At 37.1% G+C, this 16,441-nt stretch overlaps 1 protein-coding gene across 4 annotated transcripts in view; it reads right to left on the bottom strand.

Moving 5' to 3' along the window:
* unc13bb (unc-13 homolog Bb (C. elegans)) overlaps positions 1-16,441 on the bottom strand; it is an 80,757-nt gene that overhangs the window by 26,061 nt on the left and 38,255 nt on the right. For 3 of the 4 annotated variants that reach the window (XM_058788569.1, XM_058788570.1, XM_058788572.1), the window contains 9 exons: positions 14,244-14,540; positions 14,045-14,135; positions 4,554-4,600; positions 4,259-4,337; positions 3,092-3,166; positions 2,784-3,003; positions 2,021-2,248; positions 1,736-1,877; positions 435-604 (listed from right to left, as the gene is read on the bottom strand). In XM_058788569.1, the coding sequence (XP_058644552.1) occupies positions 435-604; positions 1,736-1,877; positions 2,021-2,248; positions 2,784-3,003; positions 3,092-3,166; positions 4,259-4,337; positions 4,554-4,600; positions 14,045-14,135; positions 14,244-14,540 (1,349 nt within the window). Of the gene's footprint in view, positions 1-434; positions 605-1,735; positions 1,878-2,020; positions 2,249-2,783; positions 3,004-3,091; positions 3,167-4,258; positions 4,338-4,553; positions 4,601-5,638; positions 5,745-14,044; positions 14,136-14,243; positions 14,541-16,441 lie in introns of those variants that run through there. The other variant, XM_058788573.1, reaches the window with a different exon arrangement.

Genomic DNA, 16,441 nt, shown 5'->3' with positions numbered 1-16,441 from the left:
CTTTTATAGAGAAGTCAAAGCATGGCAGAGAGGTTTTCCACAAAGGACCAGACACATTAAAAAGATGCATCCAGCCACAATGACAGCACACAGTGTCGTCTGAGGAGATGCTTTGCTCTTACGGCTAGTTTACACTGACAAACACCAGCCTATACCAAATTTTGTTGGATCAATGTAAACATTTCAATGGTTTCATTCCAACATTCTGAATACAATAGCCAACTTTAAAATGACTGAAATGCTGCTGGTTGTTGGCACTGTGAAGACAAGCTCCTGCATATCCTGCACTTCCCTGAACTATTTCTAATTTTCTAATTTCTAAATTCTTGCAGAGTGATTAGGACAAGGTGCAGCCTATACACTATACACTCAATGTTAAAAAAATTAAATAAAATAAAAATAAGAACATACAAAAGCACCAGTTGGAGGCTTACCGAGGTTGTACCAGACGTCCATTTCTCCACTCAGTGTGCGAACCTCAATGATGCTTTGGCCCAGGAAGTCATCAGATTCTCTCTTCAAACGCTGCTTAACTCGCGACTTTATGTCGTCATCTTCATCCCAAACACGAACTTTGATGCGATCAGAGGAGTTGTGGCATTCACTGGAAGACAAAACATTTCTGTGTTGAAGATCAGAAACTGTGTATCTGATTTTAAAGACTATACCCTCTGGATGCTGCATTTGTTGGCCACATACATTGAGTATGGCTCATTTAAGAAAAGTAATCATTATAAATTTTACTATTATTTCTTGTGAGTCATAAATTAATGTCATTTTTGGTAACACTTTATTTTAAGGACCAATTCTCACTGTTTACTTGTTGCTTATTGGCATGCATATTACTAGTATATTGGCTGTTTATTAGTACTTCTAAAGTGCACATCAATCCTTATTTTGCATGACCATATTTTAGACACTTTAATCCCACCGCAGACCTAAACTTAACAACTTCCTTACTTTTAATAAGCAGCAAATTAGGAATTTATTGAGGCAAAAGTCATAGTTAATAGTTAATTACTAGTGAGAATTGGTCCCCAAACTAAAGTGTAACCTAATTTTTTTTTTTTAATGTAATGGTTGATGAAATTACTTTACTACATGACTTTTGCTTAGAGTTTTGCCCCAATTTCCATTATGGAGGAATCAATGCCAGTCTACAGATTTTGGTCAGTAAACAGCACAGAAAATCACAGACTCAGCATCCATTCAATCGAAGACTGACACGGAAAAGAAGAAATTGTTCAATAAAGTCATTATTTTTGTTTTCTTTGCACACAAAAAGTATCATCGTAGCTTCGTAACATTACAGTTGAACCACAGATGCCACATGGGCTATTTTAACGAAGTCCTTACTACCTTTCTGGACCTTGAACGTATCATCAGTTTCATCAGAAAGCTCTCGGATTTCATCAACAATATCTTAATTTGTGTTCCAAAGATAAACAAGGGTCTTACAGGTTTGAAACGACATTAGGGTGAGTAATTAATGATGGAACCCATTTTTGGGTGTACTATCCCTTTAAGATACGATTGGATTGAAAAATGTTAAAAACAGGCCAGTTGCTCAACCACAGCCTGTTCACTCAGACAAGTTTATTCCACTACTGAAAAGGGACTGGATCAAAAACTGGGTGACACACATTCTGAGTAAGTGAGCCTAGAGCAACAAAAGGAACAAAGAGTGACACTTCAATCAAAGAGATGGTCTCTGATTGGTTCGAATTATACTTACAAATGAAACTTTTCCTCCCAGACAGGATTGAGGTTGCCATAGATCGTCTTGGTCCTCTTTTTGGTTTTACCCACCTGGACGGTCACGTAGGGGTCACTGGAGCCGGTCTTATCTTTAGCCTGCAGTCCTTGAGCACAGACAACTATAACCGAGACAGATTAGAAGACGGGAAGTCATCGAGGCATAGAAGAGAATTTTCATCGTGCATCATTCAGAACTGAATTTTAGAATGACTTTTAAATTGCTGCATTTAAAAATGGCAATGTAAATGATCAGTTTTTGAACCTGTGATGGTGATCTTGGCTGACCACTTGGACGTTCCATCCAGGACACTCTGCTTGATAGTCTTCATCTGCTGAGCATGGATAGCCTTGCTGACCACAAACACATCTCGGATGACCTCAAAGATCTCAGGCTTGTTCCTCTCACGGATCTTCATGCGATCCTTCATGGCCATAATGATGTTCTGAGTGCGGTCCTCGGCACCATGTTTGGAGCTCTTTTCAGCTGCGCCTGAATTTAAAAAAAGTTTTTATTTGTGGAGATATGTTTGATAGTAGGATAAAAAATGTAATTCATTAATCTATAATCTACAATCTACAATTAAAGCACTTGAATGTGATGTATTCCATGTTCTATTCGCAAAAAATCCTCTAAGTCAAAACACCCTAAAAAAATATGTAAAATATGGCATGCTCATAAATCCAATAAACACCCTGTCTTATAAAATATGTGTGTGATGATTATTTTACGGTGAGCATCACCTCTAAATCATTTTCTTAATTTTGGCTAATGGACCTGTCAACAAGGAAGATGTCACTGAAGGAAGTCCATTTGGGTAAATGAGTTCAACAGGGCAGATGTCTAACATAGAGAGTAAATGTAAAAATAATGTCATCTTCTGACCGACTATCTGTCTGCCTTTGAGTGAAAGTAACCCAGGCTGTGTGTGAACCCCACAAATGTGACCTTCTCAGGTAACAGATGAAGGTAGGAAGCTGTCAAGCAAGTATTTTGGTTCAGACATAGCACAGGTGCTCATACTTACGCTGCAGGCAGTCTGCATTCAGCAGCTCCTGACACTTCTCGTGACATTTGACCCCACACTCCGTGCAACGCATGCCCTGACGCGCGATGCCCCAGAGAAGCCCCTCACACTCGTAACAGTAGGTGGGCGTTGTGGCCGTCCATACCTCAAAGTTGTGAGGTGTTGTACAAGAAATGGGGTAGATTAAAGCTTGCAGTGTTTTCTTATACACATGGTTCTTCTGTAGAAGTGAAAGAGTAAAAGTGATCAAATATTTATTTAGAAAACACTATTTAATATAGTCAGAAACAGACAGAAGTTAAACTAACCAGTTCCTCATCTTTTATGGAGGAGCGCGAGGCCATCGCAGATGCAATGCCAGCCTTCCTGGCTTGGACCAGAGACTATCATACAAAGAATAAATGTTAGAACGGTGCAAACCAATAGAAAACCTCTTAAAACACCACTGGTGAAAGAGATGCCAGAAACCAAGTGGAATCCAGATGTCAAAAATAAACATCTAAGCCAAAGAGCAAAAACTCAGAACTTCAAAACTAGGGGTGGTGACTATGGGAGTCCCAGAATTCAAAGGAGAAACCACTGTGCAGTAAAGGGATGAGGGGTTAATGAAGAAACAAAACCATTACAGATAAGCCTAGGTATAAACAGAAGCTAAAACACCCTGTTAAACAGAATCAAACAACCCGCTTTAAAACAGCCCTTTGAAAGTGATGGCCCAAACATGTTGGAGGAAAAGTCAAACTAATAAAAGTAAACCAGTGGAAAGAACCATTTTTTGCTAGCTTGCTTATACAGTATATCAAGTAAGGTTGAAATGGTTTGCAAATACATTCATTAAAGTACAAAATCATTTTTTATTGTAATATCAGTCATATTATATATAATAATAAATGTATTTATGGTATTAGCAGAAGTTATTTAACAATTATTATTTCATTGTAACAGCCTACTTTTGCAATGTTTTCTAGCTGTTTATTTGCAAACTATTACAGCAATACTGATCCTGTGGATGCAGTATTATCTTGATATACACAAAAAAGTAGGTTCAGTCATATGGGTTATACTCAAAACTTACCATAGCCTGACCATGCAGAGTGAATGCATTCAAAAGAGTTGTAGAAATTTTATTTTATGTTTTTCATGGGGAGGAGAGAGATCAGAGAGTTGATTTTACTTCACTTTATATCTTTGAGTCAGAATTTAAAGTTATAATGGTTGCCATTTATTGCTTATGAAACTTAAAACTGCTCATATTCTGATGTTTTTGTCTAAACCAGATTTGTCAACTTAATATTGTCTTTACCTAATGTTATAAGATTGAACAAGTAATATTTTAGCAAGATTTGGACTGATTATGTTCCTATAGGAAAACAATACCACGTTGAGAATTATAATAAAAAAAAAATTTAAAAAAAATCTTATGTAGCTTTTGTTCATTTTAATGCAAGGTGAGGACACATGGAAAGAGTACTTACCACATCGCTAACCAGAGGAATAGCTTTTTTCTTGCGAAGATCTGGCATACTGTCAATTCCAAATATTCCACTCCCATTTCTGTGGATATCAACACTTTGTATAGGAGTATTTTCCACGCTTAATAATTAATACATAGACAATGAATGTGTAAATAAAATGTCACTAAGTTCTTATAAATAATTCTATATTTTCATAAATACTTCCATAACAAAAAAACAAAAAACAAAAAAAGAGAAAAAGTAAAATAAAGCAATGCAACTAACAACTAGCAATAATGCTTAAAGAGAAACTTACCCAGCTTTGATCCAAGCATGTCTTGAATTCTCTCCATTTTCTTTGCCCTATGGCATCAAAAACACAGTTTAGATCAATCAATGTGTACATGGGAAGTAATTCAACTTGAGCATCACCTAAGATAAATGCAGAGGACACTGAATTGGCTGAGTTTCACCAAAAGGTCTGAGAAAGCAAATCAAAACAATACAACTAAAACATGACTTTGTATTGAAGATGAAGTCCTCATGATGAAAATACTTAATCTGATCGAAATGACTGACATGCAAATCATAAGATCAGAGCAAAATCAATGAAAGGGGGAAAATAGAAATCAACTTTTGAAAGTACACACATACTCTTGTAATGCACAGCAAAAAAGGGGGTTAAACCCCTAACTTTCAGGATAATTACTGTATATGAACACACCCCAAAAAACACTTTTCACTTGATGACAGAAACGAGTGAAACCTTGACAAACATTTAGCAAACTGTCGCTGTGTTTTCCATCTGAGGTGAACCATTTTGTTTTGTTTTTTTTAAAATGGCAGGAGCATTCTTCCTCAGATAAATGGAACTACAGCTGGATAGCTAGAGTTCCCCAAGGGCATGCAGTATGTTTCAACTGCTTTTAAAAGCAACACGAAGACCAGCATTTCAAATTATTAATAATTTAAAAAGGCAAATCACATTAAAGTAAAACAAAACAGAAGCAAACACCACATGTAACCATTAAAAGACAAAACATTGAGTGTTAAAGTCAGACTTTCTGTATTTGGCAAACTCAAGTAGCAGGCAGCCTTGTACATGTATCATATGCTCCAAAAATAATGCATTCAAATAAACTTTGGATGAAAAACAAAGAAAAACTGGCGTTAATGGAAAAAAATAAAAAATGAAATAACGACAGAATTGACCAAAACATAATCATGACCTGGTCATGTTCCCTGCTTCCCTCTGAAAGACAGAGCAGGACAATAAAGAAAAAAGAAAAGAACAACAATTGATAAACAGTATTAAAATAAGCAAAGATTCACAGAAGTGGGAACATTTTGTTCAACTTAATTACATGTATAACTAAACAAAAACAAAGACATTTTTTGTACCTTGTTTAAATTCCTCCTCAGAGAAAGTGCTCTTTGAGGCATTGGCAAGCCTGGATAATCTATGTCGATGTCTCTTCTCTTTCAGCACACGTTGAATATTGGCAAGGCACTTTTGGTGGTGAGGGTCTTCAAGGGCAGGTTCATTGTCAAGACCATGCTCCGCCTGTTTTCCATTGACATCTGCCTCCAGTGTTTCTGAATCGGTGCCCTCTGGACTCATTTTGTTATTACCTGAGCCAAATGCCATTTGTTGAGCACAAGAATCAACAATCCCTGAACTCAAATCCACATGTGTTGGGCTAAGCTCTGGAATACACTGCAGATTCTGATCTGTTAGAGGTTCCTCTACAGTATCTAAGTGGTCTAATGCATAGTATTCAGTTGGAGTAGGTGAAGGGGAAATCGTGCTAGGAGTCGATAGTAGAGGATCAAAGGCTTGAGAATAAAGTTGCCGGTTTAGTAATTCTCTCAAGTCCTTCCCATGGAATGAAGCTTCGATGCCTTTTTGAGGAGACACACTGAGATCTAAAGGTGCACCATCAGAAGGTTCAACAGTGTCTACATTTGATTCACTGAATGTGGGGCTATCCTCTTCAAGGTCATTGGATTTGCAGGGACTTGGGACTACAGACTTGGTGTCCTCATCTAGACACTGAGGTTCAGGTGTGTCAAGCTTTGTCAAGGCTCCCCTTAGAGCAGAGTGGAAGGTTAGCATGGCTTTGCTTATCTTTACAACATCATATCCTAGATTAGATGGCTGTGACTCTTCAGTGTCCGTATTTTCAGAGTAATCTGGGTCATACACATCTGTGCAAGCCCCCTCTGGCCAGTCTTTCTCCGAATCCACATCACAGAGGCAATGCTCACAAGAGGAGTGTAGATTTTGGCAACCGTCATCATAGTCTGTCATTCCAACGGTTGAACAACTAAGGCTTCGGGAAGGCCCACTACACGATTCATCAGCATATGCATCCATAGTGTGGTATCCAGAACTGCGAGAGTACATGCAATTTGATGTGCAGTCGCAGCCAATGTCACTAATAGTTTGATTCTTAGGATGCCTCCAATCTACAACACTAGATGAGCTGGATGGGGAATCATGGTTTCCAAACAGTAGGGATAGGTGTTCAGAGCTGCTACGTGATGAATGGCTGGTCTCGCCACCATTGTACCTGTACCATGTGGTGTCTGGGTGTCCAACAGTTTCCAAATCGTCTGCACTGTTCTGGCAGGAGCAGTAATCCTCCTCACTCCATCCTCCTTCTCCACTCACGCTCAACTGCATTTCCGAACGTTTCCAACTACTGTTCTCTAAGTCAACCTCTCTAGAATAATAACTTCCTTCTGGATCTCGACTGTTAGAACTGTGGCCTGAGGATAAGGAACTAGTGCTTGTAAACTCTTGCCCATAAAGATGACAGTAGCTGGACTTCTTAAATCTGGAACAAGGTGCAGCCAAGTTGTCAGAAGTCTTGGGAGTGCGTAACTTGGTTCTTGGTACATCTCTGTAATCAGTTTCCTCATCCCACCCCGATACGTTCGGTCTAGCAGACAGAGGTCTACCTTCATTCTTCTCCAATTTTCTATGCTTTACTACTGGGCTACTATTTCTACTTTGCGGGAGAGGAACGGCATTCGGCCTACCTGGACTTCTTTGATGAGTCACAACTCTTCGAGGTGATGGATTCCCTACAGCACCAACTGAATACAGCTCCTCAATTTCCAACAGTACAGCATCTACGCAGCAAGACACCTCATCTACTGAGCCACTTACAGACGTCAGGTATTGTCGCAAATCTGATATCTCCTCTTGGATTTTATTAATCCCCTGCAGCTCCTTCAAAATGTGCTCCACTATGGTGCTTGACCCTACTTCTCTTTTCTTGTCCTTGTCCCTACTTCGGCTTGGTTTATTATCCATGGCACCTCTTCCATCTACACATCCACTCTCTTCTGCTTGGTCTTTGGGCTCTAATCCTTTCATTCCCATGATGGATGGAATGGTGATACTGCCATCACTGTTACGCCTCCCCTGCCCAATAACGGCACTCTTTGAGGTTTTAGTCTGACTTTCAAAACTACGCTGAGTTGAAAGACTACACTCATGAGTAGAGGGATCTCTCTTAATGCCACAGATGAACATGTCATCCTCTATCTCCACGGGAGAGTGCTGGGAGTCATAGGCAGTGTGCTCCCCCGATCCCTGGAGAACTTCTGGATCTTCTTGCGTATGCTCCGACTGACCTTGGGACTCTGGGTCCTCTTTTTGCCAAGATCTCTTTTCTTAGACATTCTTTGCTGGAGTTCACCCGACCCATTTGTTTCATCTTGCTCATTGGAACGACTCCGAGACAACATTCCTTAGAATGGGGTGTGCCTCAGGTGCTGACCAGAACCTTGAAGCTCTGGTGCATGCGATTACAGAGCTGTTGCATTTCACCTACAGTACACGAGGAAGCGTTTTTCAGTCAAGATCATAACAGAGCTTCACGCATACCTGACATTTGAAGACAATGGCATGCATAGATTATTAAAATTTGACATGCATACTGAAATTTCAATCAATTAAATATAAGCATGCACAATCCATCTAAAATAATCAACATTTATGCTCATGGCCATTCAGTCTTTTGCACTTCTTGATGCTATTGTTCAGTTCTAAAACCTAGTGAGGTGCCTACAGAGGCACTCCCAATTTGAAATGTAGTCATTTTAATTGTGCAGCCAACAAAAATACTTTATTTTAGTCTAATTCTAAGGTTATTTGTGTGACAGTTGAGTTGGAGCCCACGTAGGCCGTTCCAAATCAATCGGTTAAGATTCTACCTCAAAGGCAGGACACTGTTGCTTCGAACAAAGCTTGTGACCGTATATTTCATTACATTCTATACAGTCAGCACACAGCTGAGGCGCTGAATGCATTTTCATAATTTATTCTAATGAGACTTTAATAAATGCTACAGGTTAAAGGTATCCACACTGCCAACACTCACACACCCAAGTAAAAAGTCACATTACAGAGAGAGGGTAAGAATGAATATATCTGGATCTCTGCCATGTACTGAAAAAGTTAAATGGATTATAGACGGTTTACAGTGTTCACAAGGATGTACAAGGCACACTGTGGTCATAGCTTGCTAATAACCTATTCATCAAGACAACTGTAATAATGTTAAAACATATGCAGCTGAAAAAGAGCACTAATGAACATGGGGTCCAAAAACAGCTCAAGGAGTAAAGTTATACGTGTTTAATCAAATCACATGATTATATGCAAACTTTAATTGTATTTTTTTCTTGACGCATTCAGTTGTAGAAATGATTCAGGTCCAGACATTGCCAAACTGGTGGGGCATATTCCACACAGAACACAACATATTATCTTCTTGCCTGTCAGCTCTTCTAACAGTAACTGTTACAGCACGGGGAGGGTGACAGCCCAGCTGTATTCACTGTGCATCATGATTGTTAAGCAGAACCTGCTGGGTCTAATAGCAGCTTCACCCTATTTCCTGCCTGTCAGGACAAAATGTTAGCTAGTCTCGTCTGTACACAGAAGGCTTTTCACTTTTACTTTTTCATTTATTTAGAGACACTTTTACCATATTCAATGATTTTAAACAAATACTGTACTACATTGAAATAAAGGTTGAAATATCAATTATTATGACTGTAAATTAGATATTGAAGTACTCATAATAATGTGTACATAATGATTATAGCCTTAGTTCACAATTTTATATCAACAATGTTCTGATATAATGCAGGTTTGTAAATAAACTATTTCCTGTAATATGTGCTAGCAATAAGGCAGTCATTGAAATTCAGATACTGTCCTTGTGTGTTATTCTTCAAAAGCATTTAATGGCCAACATGATCTTTACTGTGACTTCAACATTGAACGTTTAGGTTGGCAGCTTTCAAGGGCACATTTTGGCTGGCTGCCACATGTCTCCAATAGGCTAAAATGAATGTCAGGGACAGCACATTTTATGATGGATTTTTAACTTAACATTTAATACAGGAAATGACATACTTTCAAATGGAGCACTTTGAGATATTTTAATTACTTTAAGTTAAAACAGCTTAAGTTAAAATTCTATATAACCAGTGTGCTCTAGTTTTGTATTTAATTGAAGTTAATGTCCCCCGCTACAGTAACTTACAATAAAGGTATATATTAAATACTCTGAATTTCATAAGTCACATTTAAATATTCCCATTATAGGTTTAACCTCTGTCCAACATCACCCAAACAGTTGAATTTTGTGTTCATATGATAAGAGCACAGTTGGCAGAAACCAATAATGAGACACTCTTTGAAGGACCAATGAGGCCATTACTGATATGTGACTAAAAAGGTCTGGTTAAACTTGCTGAAATTAAATGAGATTGTGAACCAATTTCTGAGACATTTATTCCGCAGATAGCTCAGGTATCAAAATATTTCAGATTCCTGCCTAATTTGCAATTCCAACCAAGAGATGGATATGCCTCGGAATTTCTAATAAGAAACTATCTGCCTCTGCTCAGGTTAACCAGCTCTCATTCATTAGTAGTGGTGCTCCTGATTTACCTAGGACAAGTCACAAATACGTTTTATTAAATTCAACTCAACAATAAGAACGACACAATGTCCTGAGCCAGTGTGAAATATTGGTTTGTAAATTCTGCTGACTTCTGTTAAAACTGAATAATTTAGCTGACTGAAACAGTCTAGAATGTGTCATAACTGCAAGAATATATAGACTACCAGTCAAACGTTTGGAATAATTAAGATTTTTAAAATGTTTTTGAAAAGTCTTCTGGTCACCAAAGCTGCAATTATTTGATCATAAAAATAAAGTAATAACAGTAATACTGTGAAATATTATTATGATTTAAAATAACTGTTTTTTGATCATCATATATTTTAAAATCTATCATTCCTGTGATGCAAAGCTGAATTTTCAGCATCAGTGTCACATGACCCTTCAGAATTCATTCAATATGCTGATTTGCTGCTCAAGAAACATTTATTAATTACTATTATTATTATCATCATCATCATCATCAATGTTGAAAACAGTTGTGCTGCTTTATATTTTTGTGGAAACCATGATTCACAGCCATTCAAAAGTCTGGGGTAAAAAAGAAATGAATACTTTTATTCAGCAAGGATGCATCAAAGTTATCAAAACTGTTAAGACATTTATAATGTTAGAAGAGATTGACATTTAAAAAGCCGTTTATGAACATTTTATTCAAAGAATCCCATTAAAAAAAAGCATTGATGATTTTAGCATTGATGATAACCAATTAATAATGGACAATAACTAAGCATCAAATCAGCATATTAGAGTGATTTCTGATAGATCACGTGACTCTGAAGACTGGAGTAATGATGCTGAAAATTTACCCTGCATCATAGAAATAAATTACATTTTTAAAACATATAATATAAAACCGCTAGTAATATTTCACAATATGACTGTTATTATTGAAAAAGAAAAAATGATATAGAACTATCTTACAACTATACTTCACTGACTATACTTCACAAATAAATTTCAAATATAAGTCAAGAAAGAATGAGTATTTTTTTATATATTTTAAATAATATAATTAACTATATTTTAGGACTTACACAAGCAGAAAACTTATCAAACCGAACTACACTATTAATAATAATTCAATTACAATAAATATTCAAACTTTAGTTTATAAAACACACCATCATGCATTCAACATTTTCAGATGAACCTCATTAACTAGTGATCAGGACTTATTTCAACCAATAACATTAAGATGCAAAAAAAGGTTCCATTAAAAGACTATGTTATCTTCGTGCAAAATATATTTCGGTCTTTCGATTTTCAGGTGAAATATGACCACGACATTTCTTGACAATTTTCATACAATTCAATCAATCACAAGACTGAAAAAGTACATAAAAGTACAAAACTTACCTCCAGGAAAAAAGTAAAAAAAAAAATTAAATAAAAAATTCAAGTTTCACTTTGAAGATTCAACAACATCCAAACCACCTGCATATACAAATGCTTCTGGATTTCAAATGGTTGACCTAATCAACACTCCTGTTCTGCAAGGACTTATCCAATCGGCTGCTTTGGCAATCCAACACATCTTGAACAAAGAATCCGACACAACCCTCTCCACACACAGACATCGGCACAGTAGAGTGGGTTCCAGTCTAGGCTAGTGTGACACAGTCACAGTGGAGCATCTCTGCCTCAAACATCCTCCTCACTCTCTCTCCCTCACTCACTCGCTCTTATTCACGGTGTCCTCTGGCAATGTATTCCAGCACAAAGCTAATCTGGAATTGTCAAAATGCCAGCATTCCATCTCTCCTCTATTTCCCTATACTCTCTTATCGGCATTGCTGTGTGCCTGCCTGCTATTAAACATGTGCATGTTACAATGCACTTTTCCCCTTTCATAAATACTCAAAGAGTCAGAAATAATGTACAATCCATTTACCAAATGATAGGAATGTTATAATACTGCTCAACAATCCATTATAAATAAGGTGTGATATGGTATACAATGTGAACATAAAAAAAAAAAAAAAAAAGATCTCTTTAAACCATACTAAAGATAATGGGGCCAATCAGGGGATTCGCCAAATCTTATTAAACCTTTAAAGCAGAGAGGTGTGGACATCTAGATTAAATGTCCTATCTGTGTTTGATTTATGCTTGTAAAATAGCATACAAGAGCCTGTAAACTCCTTCAGTGTAGATGTTTATAAGAATAAGCTTAACTCTAATAATTTCTTATGTCCTTCTCCACACAAAAATGTATGCAGCTAAGCAGTGTGTTAAACCACACCCATTGTCTCCACTGTATTAATTTAGCAGCTTTTACATAAGCATCCACTACAAGTCTCAAGCAGCAATCAATATAATGGAGCCTCAATGAAGAGTGCCGTATGTGAGACCACTTAATTAGCATGAGCGACATTAGGCTATCGGAATAAATTACTCCACCTGTATACATTATACATAAAAAAAAAAAAAAAAGACATTCTCTTACATAAAATCTTAAGCAGGCACTTTTTATCCAAAGTAATCTAAGCTGGAATTAATCTGATCTGCCATTATGATTTGGTGACACTATTAATTTGGATTTATTAAGACTCGATGTGAGGTGATCAAGCCACATAAGTGCCCGCAATGTTAATTTATTTCTAGTGGCTCACACACTCAAATTTGTGCGTTCAAATGAAAGAAACGAAGGGGGACAACAGCATAGCTAATTACTGGCTGTCAAGATGAGAGAAAGAGAAAGAAAGAGAGAGAGAGTGAAAGAAAGTGGAGTAACATAGGGAAACATTTATAGAACAAACAACAGAACAAAAAGAAAAAAATATATACTGTATATATTATGATAATAATATATATCATCAAGCAGTTAATTTAAAAATGTATCATTTGGGTAAATCAATTAAAATATCAAATTAAAAATATAAAATAAAAGTGTGTGCGCGCGCGTGTGCAATAACGAAAGAGTTTGTAATAATTTATAATATTTTATAATAAACTGGTTTTAAATGATTTATTGAAAAAGTACGAATATTTAATACTGGCCTTTTATTGTTATCTTTCCATTAAAATAATTATTTTATTTAATCATTTTATATATTTTCCATAAAATAATTACAATAACATAATTACTTAACATACATTTTAAATCAACATGCTGTATTTACATCTTTAACATACAGTATTCCACTTTGATAATAAGACATAAGCAATAGCCACGTACTTTACTTAGGGAACTTTAAAAGTCAAGTCCCCAATTTCGTTTAACTAGTCATTAAATACTCTTCAAGACACATGCTATCTCTAGCTCCCTGCCGCTCAATGCGTAATTACTCCCTGAGACTTTATCAGCGATATCAGACAGCAACTCTTCAGAGCCTGACCTTGGCCCTTGCAGATTAAGGCTGTGAGGTCTAGGCTGAGAATCCAGCATGCCTTGCCTAGCTGATAGAGTACCATAGTGGAATACCATCACATTCATTGCACTTGTGAATTTAATATCTCCAAGTTGCAACCAACCAACCAACCATCCACCCACCAACCAACCAAAATTATTTCCACAAAGCCTCAAAAATGTACATTTCACAAGTTTAAATCTTAAATGGTGAAACTCAACCAATCCTAAACAGATGTTCATGAATGAGCTGAATGGGGTTGTCCAATTCATACTTACCTACTGGAAAGCAATAAAGGTACAGTAAGCAGATCAAATTCAAGTGATAATTTTGATCGATAAGATGCTGATAACTGGTGCAGGTTTATAGGAAAAAAGATGTGGGTAGTGTTTGATCAAGTGTGAAACTGGATCAATTGAAAAAGGAAGACAAAGGAGATGGAGGGTATGAGCTCCCTACTATACCTCCTTAAGTTGAACTCTCACTTTGTTGATTGCCTTAAGCCAGCGCAATCTGGATTTAGAGAATGGCAAAGGCGTTCCATCGTCCCTGAAGCTAGAAAAATAAAACATTGTATAAAAAAAAAGAAATTCATGCTATTGAATATTCATTATGCAAAATGTGCACTGTAAAAATCACTGTAAGCAAGTACAATATCTTTACCCTTTGAGAGTTTTATCAGGCATTTTGTCCACTTGAGAAACCACTTCCTTTTTTATGGTGCTGCTTATACCCTTTCCGTTTTCTTGAGAGGATTTCAATCCCTCATCTTCCCCCCAGGATGTATGTCCATTGGTAGGGTGATGCCCATTTCTGGATGGTCGATAGCCAGTACTGTGGTAGGAATGGTAGGACTCCTCTAACTCTGAACAGGCAGCACTCTCTTGACCAGTCTCACTGAGCTGAGAACTAGCTTGGCTGAGGTTTCCTGAAGATCCAAAACGACTGGAGTCCACAGGGCTAGTGTTGTTGAAAAGAAACGAAACAAATAAAAATAGCAACAAGTGAGTTACAATAATTAAGACTTTTAAAACTACATCCATTTAGCAAGTCTCCAATTAAGAAACACAGTAAATGCTACACACAGCTAAAAGGAAATACAAAGTTACAAGGAACCCAAGCACAGTTACTATACAAAAATCACATAGCACTGAGAAGGAACAAATCACACATTGGGAAAGCCACCATTTTCGTAAACTAAAGCTAAAACTAAAGTCAATGAGCATGTTTACATGCACATTAATATTCTTACTCAGCATATTGAGATATTCTGATTAAAATGAGCCCCTAAATTTTGAATTTGAGTATTCATTATAGGCATAACTATAATAAATAGCACTTTTTCATGGGTTAAGTGGTCTTCAGCAGATTTGCATGAGCACTACTAGAAGTACTATTCTAATAATTATTCCATCGCAGAGACCAAAGCCCAGAAATTGATAGATGAACAACATGAAAAACAAATAATGTTGTTGTTTATTTTTATTTTTTTTAATAGAGTAGAGTAATGACTGTGCATGTAAACTCAGTGCAACATAAATGGTTTATAAAACCATTTATTATGCTACTACTAGCCTTTTTGGAATCAAAAGGTCCTTTTCCTGCTGTAATCCTGAAGAGTCATCTGTAGAGGGTGGGGTCTGGATATGGATTTCCAATTCTTTTTGAAGAGGAGGATCAGGAGTGGATAAACTGATTTGAGGTTTATCTGTGTCATTTTCTGGGACAACAAATTCTTTCTTTTGGACTTCAGAATTTGCAACAATTTCTTGTTTAACATCAACAGGGTGTGTGATTTCAGCATTGTCTTCCTTTGACATAAAATTGTCATGCCCTATTTCAGCAGTTGTAATATTCTCAATGTGAACTTCATTCTTTTGAACTTTAGGTTGGGTTGTAACAACTGGAGGTCTTTGTTGCTTAGGAGGTTCTGGAGTTTCTTTCTGCCATGGAAAACCCAATTTTGTTCCAAACAAAGACGCTGATGTTTCTTCTTTTGATTTCTCCTCTTGAAACAGGCCTGCTGAAAATGACTTAAGCCCAGAAAGAAGCTTGCCACTTTCCGTGTTTGGTATTGAGGGTGGTGAAGAAAAGAAAGATCCAAAAGACTTCCCAGCATCTGCAGCTCCAGCCATGAAACCCAACTTGGGTGCTGTTATACTTGACATGCCGAATATAGACTGAGAAGTTTCTGTTGGAGGATTTTGAGCCACTTTTGAACTACTGTCTACTGCAGATATTGATTTGTCTGTATCCTTTGCTTCAGGTTCAGAAACAATGACAATGGTTTTCTCATGTATTACTTCGCCGTCAGAAGGCTCCTTAACAATTGTTTCAACTGGATGGCAGCTGGATGCTGCTGTGGGATCTACGCTTTCAACTGTTGAATTACTCAAAGTATCATTAGCAGGCATTTCTTTCATGGGTAAAAGGGTTTCTACTTTATCTTTTTCATCTTTGTCTCCAGATAATGTAACATCCCCAGAAGATGACAGTGAATTATTATGTGCATTCTTATCTTGGACTGACTGAAGAGACTGAGGAGTAGAGGTAACAGATGGTGCTATGTCAGCTGCTTTGGGTACTTCTCGTGATTTAAACATACTGAAAAGGTCATTTTTTATAGATTCCGTGGGCAAGCTACTTGGAAGGCCAAAGAGTGAGTTTTTTTCTGTGGTTGTTTGTGAGAAGAGACCTCCTGATGAATTTGTTGCTGAACTGGCACCAGTAAAAAGTTTAGACATAAACCCACTGACTGCTTCAGCTGATGAGTCTATGACAGATTTCTGTTGTTCATGATGTTGAAGTTCCTCAGAGCCAGAGGCATTGGGCTCTGTTGAATCAGTCTGTTTTATAGGCTC

This window comes from Onychostoma macrolepis, chromosome 10 (genome assembly GCF_012432095.1).
Source record: "Onychostoma macrolepis isolate SWU-2019 chromosome 10, ASM1243209v1, whole genome shotgun sequence".
Lineage (NCBI taxonomy): Eukaryota > Metazoa > Chordata > Actinopteri > Cypriniformes > Cyprinidae > Onychostoma > Onychostoma macrolepis.
Note: the sequence above shows the minus strand (reverse complement) of the source record. Positions and strands in the feature narration are given on the sequence as shown.